The sequence below is a fragment of the Pangasianodon hypophthalmus genome, chromosome 3, assembly GCF_027358585.1.
Source record: "Pangasianodon hypophthalmus isolate fPanHyp1 chromosome 3, fPanHyp1.pri, whole genome shotgun sequence".
Classification (NCBI taxonomy): Eukaryota; Metazoa; Chordata; class Actinopteri; order Siluriformes; family Pangasiidae; genus Pangasianodon; species Pangasianodon hypophthalmus.
Window position 1 is genome coordinate 24,151,720 of NC_069712.1, and position 14,615 is coordinate 24,166,334.

Consider the following 14,615-nt stretch of genomic DNA (forward strand, 5'->3'; position numbering starts at 1 on the left):
AATTTTTAACTGGGTTAAGGATTTCTTGAAAGGAAGAACAATACAGGTTAAAATAGGAGCAGATTTGTCAAACAAGCATGTAGCAGAGAATGGAACGCCCCCAGGGAGTGTAATAAGTCCCACATTATTCTCAGTAATGATAAATGACATATATGTAAATGTACCAGCGGACATGGGAAGATCCCTATTTGCGGATGATAGAGCAATATGGAAAAGAGGAAGAAATGTAGAACATATAGTTAAGAAAGTGCAAGATGGTATACAGCAGGTCGAGAAGTGGGGAATAAAATGGGGTTTTAAATTTTCTGTTGAAAAAAACTAAAGTAATGTTTTTTACAAGAAGGAAGATCAATGAAGGCTTTAATTTAAAACTATATGGAAGTAAATTGGAGAGAGTTAATAAATTTTGCTTTCTAGGAGTACATTTTGATCCAAGGTTGACATGGGTGGAACATATAAGGAATGTGGAGGATAAAAAAGTAATAAATACAATGAGATGTTTATCAGGGTTAAAATGGGGAGCGGATTATCAATCACTGAAATATATATAATGTAAGTTTAATAAGGTCAAGGATAGATTATGGGAGTGTGGTCTATGGATCAGCAGCCAAATCTGTACTTGTGAGACTTGATATAATACAGGCTAAAGCATTGAGACTATGCTTAGGAGCAGTAAAAACATCGCCAGTATGTGCACTACAAGTGGAAGCGGGAGAAATGCCACTGGACATTCAGCTGGTAAATTATTGGATTAATTTAAAGGGACATAGGGAGGGTCATCCTACTAAGAGAGCTAGCTGGGAAAAGAAAAGGGTACATAAGTTTAGTTTTGGATGGATAGGAGATGAGGCAGCTAGAGATTTGGGGGTGAGCGGAAAAGAGTTCTGCCCAACTGTGGTATGGCCAAACTTTCCAGTATGGAAGACTGAAATCATGGAAGTTGATTTTGAATTACATCAAATCAAAACAATAAACAATAGTGCAGACCTTGTAACTGAATTCTACAGATATGTGGATGATAAATACAGAGATTATATTCAGATTTATACAGATGGGTCGAAAGATCCTGAAACAGGAAGGACTGGGTCAGCAATTTTTATAGTTAATCAAGGAGGTGAGGAAAGCAAACGAACCACGAATGATCTGAATGTGTATACAGTTGAGTTATATGCTATCATGATGGCATTAGAATGGATTAGAAAGGAGGACAAAATAAGTAAAGTTTTAACTGGAAGTGATTCATTGTCAGCGCTGTACAGCCTCAGGACAGGTATGTCCAATAGCTATCAGGACCTGTTGTATGCAATATTGGCAACATATACAAGAGTAAAGGAAAAATGTAATGAGATTCAACTGATCTGGACCCCAGCTCATATAGGCATTCTGGGCAATGAGAGAGTGGATAAATTAGCTAATCAAGCAATTAAAAAAGAGAATATTGAAGTAAATATAAAGATGTCAAAATCTGAAGGGAAAAGTATAGTTTGGAAAGAAGCCGTGAGAAAATGGCAATGTCAGTGGGACGGGGAAGCTAAAGGAAGACATTTGTATGCCATTCAAAATAAAGTTGGTACAGTGAGGAACTGGGGAGGGGCTAGGAGAGAAGAAATAGTGATGACAAGATTAAGAATAGGACACAGTAATTTAAATAGTACATTACACATTATAGGGAAGCATCCTACAGGTTTTTATGAGTATTAGAACAGACATTAGAAACCATAGAACATGTACTTTTATGTTGCAGAAGATATGTAGAACAGAGGAGAAATATGATGGAAGAATTAAGAAGAGATGGGTTGGCAGGGGCTGGTATAAAAGATATTCTGCAAAGTGGTGTGATTAGACAAGGCAGGAAAAATATATGTAATTTCTTAATTAGTACGGGTTTGATGAGGAGAATATGATCGCAGAAAACAAGCTGGAGTAAATAAACTGGAGTAACATCGCAGGAGAATAATCCAGAAGATGGCGGTAATGCAACGCTCTTGGATGCAAGCTGCCGTTAAACCTCAAAGAAGAAGAAGAAGAAGAAGAAGAGGAAGACTCGCTTACCGACACTGAGAAAACACAGGACGTCAATGTCAGTGTTTTACTGATGGTGGGGAGCAGCTGTTATGTTAAATATATACTCCCGTCTGATAGAAATACTTGTTTCCATTTTAAATATTTATGAATCACTTGCGAAGATGAAACGGCAACGAAAACGTCTGAGTGAAGACTTCTGTGAGTAATCAGCCAGCTGAAGTGACTGAACCCTGTGACTAAGTTGTCGGGTCAGTTATTTACTTAACTAATTTTATTTATTTATTTTGGCATGAGGCTTTATGACTTGAATATAATCGTTATGCCGAGTTTCCCTTTATCTTTGAACATTTCCAGCAAGTTTTGCTATAGGGACATTTGCAGTTTAAACTTGTTTACAAAAATCCTGTCTGTAAACATATTCATGCATGTATATAGGGCCATAACGATATGACGTATCATATTATTTCGTTCGTTACGAGGCTCTCGATTCGATACATCTTCGTATCGAACAATATATTTAACACTGCATAATAAACTAGGTTATCATGCATAAAATACCGCTTGTTTTACATGCCGTGTAAAAAACATTTAACCTTAATCAAACCCACATTCTCGCCTCTGAAAAAATAACTTCCTCTTTACCCCGACTCAGAAGAGGCTACAGGGGTTTAAAAATAACGCGCGTTTCCTAGGCATTTTCCAGTAGTGAATATTTTAGCATACTAGCATATTACCGTGCCAGATCCTACATTCAGCATCAAGCAAGAGCTGGAAGTTTCCCCGAAATCTTTAAGGTCTGGTGTCTGAGACCACTTCGCCTTCCCCGGTAAAGTACGACGCTGACGGCCAGTGAGTAGTGGACCGAAAACATATCCAAATGTGTACAACATACGAGCAACTTCAGCCTCATACCTGGCTAACCTTGGCTGTTTAAACTGCTACTCAATTGGATGGAATGAAGACACTTGTGTGATAAAGAAATATGTCTGAATGCATTTACAAACAATTCAGGAGTAGCCCTTCATGCTATTATTGTCATCTCTCTCTCTCTCTCTTTTTTTTTTTTTTATTTTTTTTATTAAATGCAACTACAACACAGCTTCCCTGCTGCTGAGCACTTACCCCAGTAGCCACGGTTACGGAGTGGGCGTAGCTAACTTTTAGGGTACCGCCCACTCCAAAATCAGTTGACCAATAGAGATTTAAGAACACCTTCTAAGACCCACCACCCTAAAAATGTTTCAAAAGTCAGAAGCAAGAAAAAAAATTGAGAAAGAAAGATTCCAGAAGCAAAAAGGGCACCAAAAACAAAGCAAAATTAGTGTGAATAAGTAGTGATCTTTTGGAAAAATTAATTTTGAGTTGATTCTCATTCCTTGCATTTGCAATATATATTTTTAAATTTTGCTAATTAATATTTTGCATGTGGATTTTATTTTATTTGAAACTTTTGGGACAAAATTAACTTCATATTGGGAGGTTCATATTTGGTAGGGTATCTAATCTTTTTTTTTTTTTTTGCCCTTGTAAGTACCATTTAATTCATGTCGCAGAATTGTCACGTTGTTCGTTATGTATTGGCTTTTAGGGAGCCTACATTACTTGTCCTTCCATTGGTCTGTGGAACATAGGCTACTTCCCTCTGATTGCAGTTTGTAGCTGTTGTATTGCTCATTTTAACCTCTTCAAAATTTTTATTCTTCATTAACTGCTTTATTTTGATCAGGGTCATATCCAAATCATCCCTATGTTTTATTTTCCCACTCATCTTGTCAGTTAGATATTAGTTTGTGACTCTCCTATTTCAGGTCTTGTAATCCCATCAGAAACACAAAGTCACAAGATCATGAAAGCTTCTTTTGAAGTTTTCAGTTCAGCTATTTGAAGCATGACGTTCCTCTGTATGGCTGTCATAAAATCAGGCTGTAGCTTAAGGGCTTTAGAAGTTATCTATTGTGTAGAAATGTTTCCCCTCTGTTTTTGTCTGTTTCAAACTCTCTTCTGTGGGCCCCTTGTAGCCTGGGTGTAGTCTGTGTTTTCTGTACTGTTATCTGCAGTGGATGTTGCAATACGACAGACACCAGAAAAGAAGACACTACCAGTGGCTCTTGACCATAGGCTACTATCTAGTGAATTTTTTGAGTAACCCCATAATATGCAGTTGAAAGCCAAGAACATCCAGTATACAGAGTCTAGCAGCTTGTTTTGAGCTGTTTTATACGTACCTTTGTGTGACTGAGTTTGATAAGGAAGGTGTGTTTCTCATCACAGTGAGCGAAGAGGTGAAGAGCACATGCACACAAAAGCCCCAAAACTATTGCAAAACAGTTAGTCATTGGAAAATTTGTCTTCTTTTTCTCAGCCTGTGCATGGGATACAAGGTCACTGTGGTGCACACTCAGTAACTTTTTCCCCTCTCCCAATCTTTGCAATACATCTTACATTAGAAATGAATTTGTACTACATAGACCCAATCTATACACTTATATGTTGCCATTGTTTGCATAATTTTTAGAGGTCCAAATACCAAAGGTGCTGGAACCCTATTATTTTTGTTAGGATTTTTCTTATTAGTAGGGGTCCAGGCAAGTATTGGAAATATTAGGATTTTTAGGGGGCCAAGCACATAGTGAATGGAACCCTCTTGTTTTCATTAGGATTCTTCTTATTAGGGGGCCAAGCATGTAGTGCATGGAAGCCTATTGTTTTTATTAAGCTGCTTCTTCTTCTTCTTTTTCACTAAAACTGTTTGGCCAGACCAAATCTTACATGCAGCAGACATGAACTGGGTCAGTAGGTAGCAGTGCTGGATGATTTTTCACAATTTGTTAGGTTAATTCGTATTATGATTTAACTCGATTTTCGAAATGTTCTAATTGAGATTATGTAAACATACATGTAAACAACATACATTTTATATATTTACATTTTTAATTTAAGAAATCCTATAACTGATAATGATGAGTGATGTATATTTTCTTCCTCAAACAGCATACTGCAGTCAGGTCCATAAGTATTTGGACAGTGACACAATTTTTGTAATTTTGGCCATGGAACTGCTTATCAGTCAATTGTCCAATTACTTTTGAGCCTGTGAAAATGGAGGGACTCTGTAAAAATGGCTGTAATTCCTAAACGGTTAATGCATTATTTTTGTTAAACCCCTTAAAGCTGGAAGTCTACACGTCAATCACATTTTAGTTGCTTCATTTCAAATCCATTGTGGTAGTGTACAGAGGCAAAATTACGAAAATTGTGTTGCTGCCCAAATACATATCGACCTGACTGTACATGGTCAGTATTTTATATTTAGATTTAAGAATGTCTTTATGTTGGTTGTTCTAAAGTAAATACTTGTATATATAGTAATAACCCAAGGTAAGATGTGCTAGTTTGTTTACTTCTGATGCTGTGAGCAACTGTGTTTGTTTGACGCCACTTCGTAAAACTGGGATGGAACTCGTAGTTTAGAAGACTACCCCAAGTTGAGTAGGAATTTCAAGTTGAGGGGTCATCTTCTTTGGCTATGACTAGTTGGAGGTTGGGAATTACAAGTTGCAACCTTGAGTCGAACTCCATATTAGCTATTTTCTAGTGCTGTTCCATATAGCAAGAAAAGCCCCAGGGGAAAGAAATTATTGATGCAGTGGCATTTCGTATCACGAAAGACATGGTCCCCATTTACTTTGTTGAGAAATGAGGGTTGTTTAAGTTAGGCAAATATAATGAAAAATGATACAATCTATTTAAAAGTTCTTTTAATAGAATGGACCATCGTTTGCATTATTTACTGTAGATGGTCCATTCTATTAAAAGAACTTTTAAATAGACTTTTTCATTTTTCAATTGCATTATGTAAGAACAACAAAAAAAAAAGAAATTATAATCCAGAATAGCTCATAAGTAAATAAATAAATAAAATCAATAATTTATTTATTAATCTTTTTGAACTATCACCCAGCCCTAGTAGGTAGTACTCTCTCCCACTCTAATGGTGTAATGGTGGCACTATAGTGAACCTTTTTTTTCGTTTGGCTCATATCACGAAAACCGTAAGACCTCTGTTTGTTACTTATTCTTTGATTTCTCCCAAACAATAAAATCTCAAGAACCATTAGCTCTGGCCACATAGTTTGTTTTTTTTTGTTTGTTTGGTTTTTTTTTTAGCTAATTTGCATAATATGCAAAACCTAGTTTTGAAAACTTGTCCTAGGAGTTTTGTCAAATCTTCACAATCTTAATGTCAAACTATTCAGCAGAGTGTGACCCTCAATAATGTTTAAAAACATATTAACATCTGTAAACAATATGGCCGCCACACATTAATTAATTCAAACGACACTAAGCCTAATTTACTCAAACAGCTGTATCTTATGATTGCATGGATTGATTTGTACAAAACTGGAAAGCCATTTACAGGGCAAGATTCTGAGGTCATTTGCAAAGTTTGAGGCATGGTCATGCTTAAGGGGTGGAGCTAATGTTTCCCAAGGACCATAAATCCGATTGACCCGAAACTTGTTATACTGCATCTCTTATGCTAATCTGCAAGTGGATGCATAATGATGATCTGGTTACTTTAAAAAAACATGGCTGCCATCAGGCAATCAGTGTTCAGCAGGTATTTGACAAGGTAAACATTGAGGTATTGTCAAAAAACATAAAGGTATGGTCCCACTAAGGACCTCCTAATAATTGATAATGTCGCTCAACCTGGCCTCTAGGGGGCGCTGTTCATGTTTTTGCACTTGAAAGCAACTTCTTTTGTACTTTGCGCTTTGTTTCCTTATGCCCTAAAAATTTGCCTTTTGGAACATTTAGCGCCACCTATTCACATTTTTTATTTAATTTGCTTAATAAAAAATAAAAAAATAAATAAATAACTACTTTTCAGAACTTTGTTCTAGGGTTTTTGCCATATCTTCATAATTTTCACATTACTCAGCAAAGTCTGAATCTCAGTAATTATCGAAAACATATTGAGATTTGTAAACAATATGGCCATCATGTGGCATAATCATTGCGTGGTGGAGCTTAATTTAATTAAACAGCTGAAGACAGGGTAATCATTGTGCTGTTGCCACAAAATTTGGTAGTTAGGTCCCATATCCTACTCAGCCAAATGAAATTGCCCATACCCACCTGATGGGGGTGCTTTAATAAATGAATTTGCCTTCTGAATTACGTGTGTACATTTCCTCACCATCCACTTTAATAGGAACACCTGTACACCTGCTCGTTTATGCAGCTATCCAGTCATTCAATCATGTGGCAGCAGCACAATGCATAAAATCATGCAGATATAGGTCAAGAGCTTCAGTTAATGTTCACATTAATCATCAGAATGGGGAAAAAATGTGATCTCTGTGACTTTAACCGTGGTATGGTTGAGTATGGTTGATGATGCTAGATGGGCTGGTTTGAGTATTTCAGAAACTGCTGATCTCCTGGGAATTTCACACACAGCAGTATGTAGAATTTACAGAGAATGGTGAGGGAAAAAAAAAAAAAAAACATCCTGAATGTGAAGAGTTTGTAGGCTGAAACACCTTGTTGATGAGAGAGATCAGAGAAGAATGATCAGACTGATATGAGCTGACAGGAAGTCTGTAGTAAGCACCATGGTGAGCAGAAAAGCATCTCGGAACACACAACACATCAAATCTTTAGGTGGATGGACTACAACAACACATCAGGTTCTACTCCTGTCAGCCAAGTACAGGAGTCTGAGGCTATCCTGGGCACAGCCTCACCGAAACTGGACAGGTGAAGACTGGTAAAAGACCAGGTGATTTTTAATTTTTTTAAATCTTCAATTGTCCAGTTTGTGTGAGCCTGTGCTCATGATAGCCTCAGAGTCCTGTTCTTGGCTGACAGGAGTAGAACCAGTGTGGTCTTCTGCTGTTGTAGCCCATCCACCTCAATGTTTTGTGCATGCTGCGATACTTTTCTGCTAAGCATGGTTGTAAAGAATGATTATATGAGTTATATAATATCCTTCCTGGCAGCTCAAATCAATCTGGCCATTTTCCTCTGACCTCTCTTATCAACAAGGCTTTTCCACTCACAGGACTGTTGCTCACTCAGTGTTTTTTGTTTTTTGCATCGTTCTGTGTAAACTCTAGAAACTATTGTGTGTGAAATTCCTAGGAGGTCAGCAGTTTCTGAAATACTCAAACCAGCCCATCTGGTACCAACAACCATGCCATGGTTAAAGTCACAAAGATCACACTTTTTCTTCATTCTGATATTTGATGTGAAAATTAACTGAAGCTCTTGACCTGTATCTGCATGATTTTTTGCGTTGCGCTGCTGCCATATGATCAGCTGATTAGATAACTGCATGAATGTACAGGTGTTTCAGACAGTGAATCGGCAGGGGCTACAGAGTCTGGTGCAGCCAGTGGGTACTCCAGTAGTATCCACTGTGGCCGCCATAACCATGCCCCACATCGTGTTCTCTAAGATGGGACTGCAGGATGACTCAGAAGCATTTGTTGAGCTCTTCGAGCATGCCACGGAAGCGTGGGGCTGGCCAAACTCACAGTGGGTGGTCCACTTGCTGCCACTACTATCGGAGGAAGCCTTCCAGCTTCCAGGCATGAAACTTCTGGAGTACCCAAACCTGAAGCGGGCCATCTTGCAATGGGTCGGCTGCACACCCGAACAGCACTATCATTGCTGACGCTCAGTGAACTCGGCTGCACATTCGCATTCGCCCAACAGCTCCGAGACACCTGTTCAAGGTGGCTGCTGGCAGAGGAGCACAGTGCCGAAGACTCAGTCAGCGTAGTGGTGCTGGGGCATTTCATTGCCTGGCTACTGGAGGGGACGATGGAATGGGTGCAGTGCAGCCCTGTGGCATCGCTTGAAGAGGTGGTCCGACTGGCTGAGGACCACTTGGAGGTGTATCCAGGGGCAGGCAAGCCTTCCCCCTTCTCCCTCCCTCTCTCTCTCTTTCTCTCTCCTCCTGTTTTTCTCCCGGCCCTCCCCCTGTCCCTGTGCCACAGAAGCAGGGGCCATTTCCCTGAAACCGATTCCCCGAAACTGGGTTTTCCCTACTTCTCCTTCTCCACCTGTTTTTGACTGCATTTCAGACATTGCTAAGGGGAATGTGTGTTGATGGGTCCTGCAACACTCTAGCACAGTGAGGGATGTGCGCAGCATTGGCTGGGAAGGCGTTACCTGGGCCATCAACATCAGCTCTGTGTCAGGAAGACACAGAGGGTGGGGAGTTCCCTGCCCCCTCATCCTTTGGGGGAATTCCCCTTGGGGATTTGTCCTTGGAGCAGACATGAGATGAAACCCTTAGGTACATCTTTGACCAAGCGAAAGTAATTGATGGTCAGCGAGTTCCGTCCAGTGTAGCACTCGCCTTCTCCTCTGTCGTGGTTATTAAAGATAGGTTATATCAAGTGATGCAGGACACTCAAAACAAAAGAAGAAATGACCCAGTTATTAGTCCCAAAGAGCCATCAGGAAATGTTATTCTAGGTGGCTTATCATAATCCTATGATGGGGCATTTAGGTCAGAACAAGACACTGAACCGTATCATGGACTGTTTCTACTGTTTGGCAGCTTTGCCATTAATTTCATTTGCGCATTATGGATGAACCATCCTGTATATTAAGAATCAGAGAAACAACTTTTATCGGGCCAAAAAAAGTTTTTTAGAGAAGTTTTTTTTTAGAGAAGAAACAAAAAAAGTTTTCTTAAATTCAAATTGACTGACTTCCTGTTCGAGAAATTACACATTTGTTAAACCCCCAACATCAGCACCTGCAAGGGAATCAAGAGGAGCAATAAGCGTGATTGAATGTTAAGCAGTTCAAAAGTTATGCACAGTTTTACAAATTTGTAAATTATAGTGCCACCTTGAGGTGACTTACCCAAAACTTACCGGAGACAGTCAGTGTGTGGTCCTTTAGTATTCTACTAAGGTCTGTCAAAATCCATCACATGGTTAGGGAAATACACCTTCACTTTCTGTTTGGCAGCTTCGCTATCAATTTCGTTTGCCCATTATAGTTGAAGCGTTTTGTACATCAAAAATCAGAAACCGCTTTTTTTTTGGGCTGGTCTCACGGTGGTCATGCCAAATTTAGTGATGATTGGACAAAATTTGTAGAAAAAAATTTTCTGTTGTGGAGTTCTTATTGTAAACGTATGTCCAATTTTGCCCTATTGGTGGCTGAAGGTGGCCATGTTTTTTGAAGTAATTCAGTGATGATTAAAAATTCAGTTACAGATTAGCAGTTTGATGCAGCACACCAAATTTCAGCTGAATTGGACTTCCAATTGACTTTTGGTTCCTGAGAAGCAGCTGTTGGGATCAGTTGATGACCATACCCCAATCTTTGTAGATGTCCTCAGATCTTTGTACTGAAAATGTCTTTCATGTTTGGTTTAAATCCATACCACCAATCATGAATTACAGTTGTCTGAGTAATCCAGCTCTGCATCCCTAGAATTTATTGAGGTACGGTGGCCATCCATCCATTTTCTGTACTGCTTGTCCTACACAGGGTCATGGGGAGCCTGGAGCCTATCCCAGGGGACTAGGGGCACAAGGCGGGGGACACCCTGAATGGGGTGCCAACCCATCGCAGGGCACAATCACACACACATTCACATGCTACTGACAATTTAGAGATGCCAGTCAGCCTACAACGCATGTCTTTTGAACTGGGGAGGAAACTGGAGTACCCGGTGGAAACCCCCAAAGCACGGCGAGAACAAACACACTCCACGCACACAGGGCAGAGGCGAGATTCGAACCCCCAGCCCTGGAGGTGCGAGGCAAATGTGCTAACCACTAAAGTATGGTGGCCATATTGTTTATAAATGTCATAAGGTTTTTGATGATTATTGAAGTTCACAGTCTGTCTGAGTACTTTGAGATCATAATCGAAAAATATGGGCCAAAAATCCTAGGACTAGTTCGCAAAAGTAGGTTTTGCATGTTATGCAAACTATGGCAAATTTCGGTGGGTAGAGCTAAAGGATCCAAAAGGCACTTTTTAGAGTGTGAGCAAACACATTAAGATAAAGAATTTTCAATTTTCACAAAACCTTATTTTTCCAAGAGGTATGTTTTGTTTTTTTTTTTTTTGTTTTTTTTTAAACATAAAAGATGAAAGGCAGCTCCCAGTGGCCAATTTGAGTGAGCCAATTTGACCTACCCAAACCCAAATTCAAGTTTCGTGACACTGGCTCGATGGTAACCCTGTCAAATGCCTGCTGAAATCTGATTGGCTGATGGTGGCCTTGTATTTCAGGCAATTAAGTCATTATCAAAAAGCCATATACACATTAGCACATAGATGTATCGTACCACATTTCAGTTCAGTCAGAGTTACGGGTCCTGAGAAATAGCTATCTAACCTTAGCTCTGCCACCTTTGTATGACCATGCGCGAATCTTGTCCTGTACATGACTTTCAAGTTTCATGCAAATGCACGTAACCACTCAAGAGTTGCAGCTGTTTGAGTATACAAGGCTCTGCCTCATTAGAATTGATTGATATATGGTGGCCATATTGTGTACAAATGTCAACATGTTTTTGATAATTGTTGAGGGTCACACTCTGTTGAGTAGTTGACACCAAAATTGTGAAGATTGGACAAAAATCCTAGGACAAGTTCTCAAAAGTAGGTTTTGCATATTATGCAAATTAGCTAAAAATCTAAGTGGACGCAGCTCAATGATTCTTGAGGATTTTTGTTCAGGAGACCCCAAGGAAAAAATAAATAATTATAAATATAGCTGCAAGTTGTGCTTGGCCCCGCAGATTGCCGTGTGCAGACTGCGCCACAGGTAGGTGGTTCTCACTAACTTGCATAGAACAGTAAAGAAACCATAGATGAATATACTGTTAAAATTTCATGACTGTAGCGTAATGCTAAAACTGTGTAGTGTGTGTTGCAATGTGTGTGCCAGATGGCCGCTATGTTTTTGAAGTAACCTAGTCAACAGTACAAATATTTTCACAGATTAGCACTAATAAAACAGAAATTTGAATCTAATCCCGCTCCCTATTAAAATCTGTAAAATGAACTGTGTTTTCTTATACAACCATTATATTGTAGGAGTACATCATGACTCAAACACATATGCACAGGACACACGTGCTGACTGGGATTGTGAAAAGAACTTGATGCAATGTTTTACATGGCTGTCTGTTTAATAATCACACTAAGATAACGTATGGGACATAATTTAAAACTCATTAAAACACTGATCTGTTTAAAAAGCTGAACACGCTCACCAGACTCATGCAAAATAGGCACTATTTGCCCTTCGTTTTCCTAGAATCATCCAGTTTGATTTTCAGAGTGGGTTACTGGTGTATTCAGGTAAAAATGTTCCTAAACTTCGCTGTACACATGCGTGTAATTTTGGATAGCTTCACATACAAAAAAAACCATAGATTTTTACAGAATCTTTAGATTAGGATCTATATAAACCAGGGGTGTTTAAACTCAAATTTTGTCCTGTTAAGAACAAAGATATCCATTGACTCCCATCTCTTTTCCTGGTGGTGTACAAACATATACAACAAGGTCCAAAAGTCTGCCATTTTCTTAAACAGTTTTTGGTAGGCAATATTTCTTCCCCAAATGTATTAATTAGAAAAATAACTTGACATGAAGTTTTCAATTTTGCCTGAGAAAAAGCCAAGCAAATTTCATCTTTGTATGTTAAACTGTTGATAAGATGTTTCAGTATGTAAATAATGTATAATGTATGTATATACAGTGTGTGTATATATTCATATACACATTACAATATGATTAAAATGGTTATAACAATCTAAACTATTTTGTTCATCATTAAAATTAGCTGAGATGGTTAGCATGCTCAGCACATGGGTCGTTTCTGAGAAAGATGCCATCTTCTGATAATTTACATATTGGACATGGTTATTGGTCCTATCTCATGAGACCACAAGCTGAGCTTCTACTTAAGAGCTTTTCAAAATATAATGCTCTTCAAATGACGTTCTTCAAAATATTTTTAACAACTGGGAAAGTCTCCATTTTAATTGGAAAATTTTGACTTTTACACCCTGTTGACAGGTTTGATCCAAAGTCTAAAGTCAGGCATTCTTTTGGGTTCAGGGTTACTTTAAACAGTTCTGGTCCAGTTTTCACTGTTGCACAGTGTAAAGGTTGTGCATTATCTCTCAGTAATTTTATTTACATTCTGTTTCTCTCTCTTTCCTTTATTCCCCCCCCCCCCCCCTTTCCATTCTTCTCTGAAGAATGGATAGTACAAAGCACCTGCAGGGCAGTCTGAATTCCTTATATGTCCCCACACTTCACCCCACCATGTCTGATGAGGAGAGGTCAGAGGTCAAGCTTGAGGAGGAGGGGGGCATGTCACCCCTGCTTGCCCGCCACCGACCACATGACTCCTATTACCTTGTCTATGGCATATTTTTCATGCTGGGCATTGGCTCGCTGCTGCCATGGAACTTCTTCGTCACAGCCAAGCACTACTGGCTCTACAAACTAAACAACAGGTCTAGCCCGGCCAGCCACCAAGAGCTCAACACTGATCTCAGCGTGAGTGTATTTGTGCATGTGCATGTTTGTGGCTGTTATGACAGAATGGCATGTTATTCTATTCTAGAGGTTAAACCACCAAAATTGGTGTTTTCTAAATAGAGGACTTTGCGTTGCAGTTTTCTGTTAACATGACAAATTGTCTTTTTTGTAATTTTTTTTTTTTGTGTAAGAGAGAAAAAGAGAGGGTAGTGAGGAGATGATTGCTTATGGCTGCTGTAACATAAGTAGTATCAGGAACTAAATTGTTGCATGGATATATCACTAAATAAAAATGTAACTATAAACTTAAGTTTGTATTAATGTACAATATTTCTAAATATATAAATATAAAATGTATTAGTAGTCAGATTGCTCTGGTAAAAGAGGACAGTGTTGTTATGGGAAAATAACTCTGGGTTGTAATCACAACACTAACACCTTATTCATTACAAGACCACAAGCTTATAATAGTTGAGGGATATTTATGTAAGTATTTTTATTCATGCTATATGAATGCATCATTCTTGATTATACATACACTCACTGTCTAGTTTATTAGGAACACCTGTACACCTGCCCATTTATGCAGTTATCCAAACAGCCAATCATGTGGCAACAGCACAGTGCAAAAAGTCATGCAGATACAGGTCAAGAGCTTCCGTTAATGTTCACATCAAACATGAGAATGGGGAAAAATATGTTGTCTCTGTGACTTTAACCGTGGCATGGTTGTTGGTACTGGATGGGCTGGTTTGAGTATTTTAGAAACTCCTGGGACTCCAGGGATTCAGATCTCCTGGGATTTTCACAAACAACAGTGTCTAGAGTTTAAACGCAATGGTGCGAAAAACAAAAACATTCTGTGTGCCGAGGGTCTGCAGGCTGAAACACCTTGTTCATAAGAAAGATCAGAGGAGAACGACCAGACTAGTTTGAGCTGACAGGAAGTCTATAGTAACTCAAATAATCACTCTTTACAACTTTGGTGAGCAGAAAAGTTTCTCGGAACACACAGCACATCAGATCTTGAGGTGGATGGG

At 39.0% G+C, this 14,615-nt stretch overlaps 1 protein-coding gene across 3 annotated transcripts in view; it reads left to right on the forward strand.

Moving 5' to 3' along the window:
- Positions 1–1,947: 1,947 nt before the first annotated feature.
- slc29a3 (solute carrier family 29 member 3) overlaps positions 1,948–14,615 on the forward strand; it is a 44,170-nt gene continuing 31,502 nt past the window's right edge. Inside the window, exons 1-2 of one of the 3 annotated variants that reach the window (XM_053232387.1) lie at positions 1,948–2,098; positions 13,290–13,593. In XM_053232387.1, coding sequence (XP_053088362.1) covers positions 13,291–13,593 — 303 coding nt within the window. In that variant the 5' untranslated portion in view covers positions 1,948–2,098; position 13,290. Of the gene's footprint in view, positions 2,274–13,289; positions 13,594–14,615 lie in introns of all 3 variants that reach the window. The other 2 variants (XM_053232385.1, XM_053232386.1) reach the window with 2 other exon arrangements.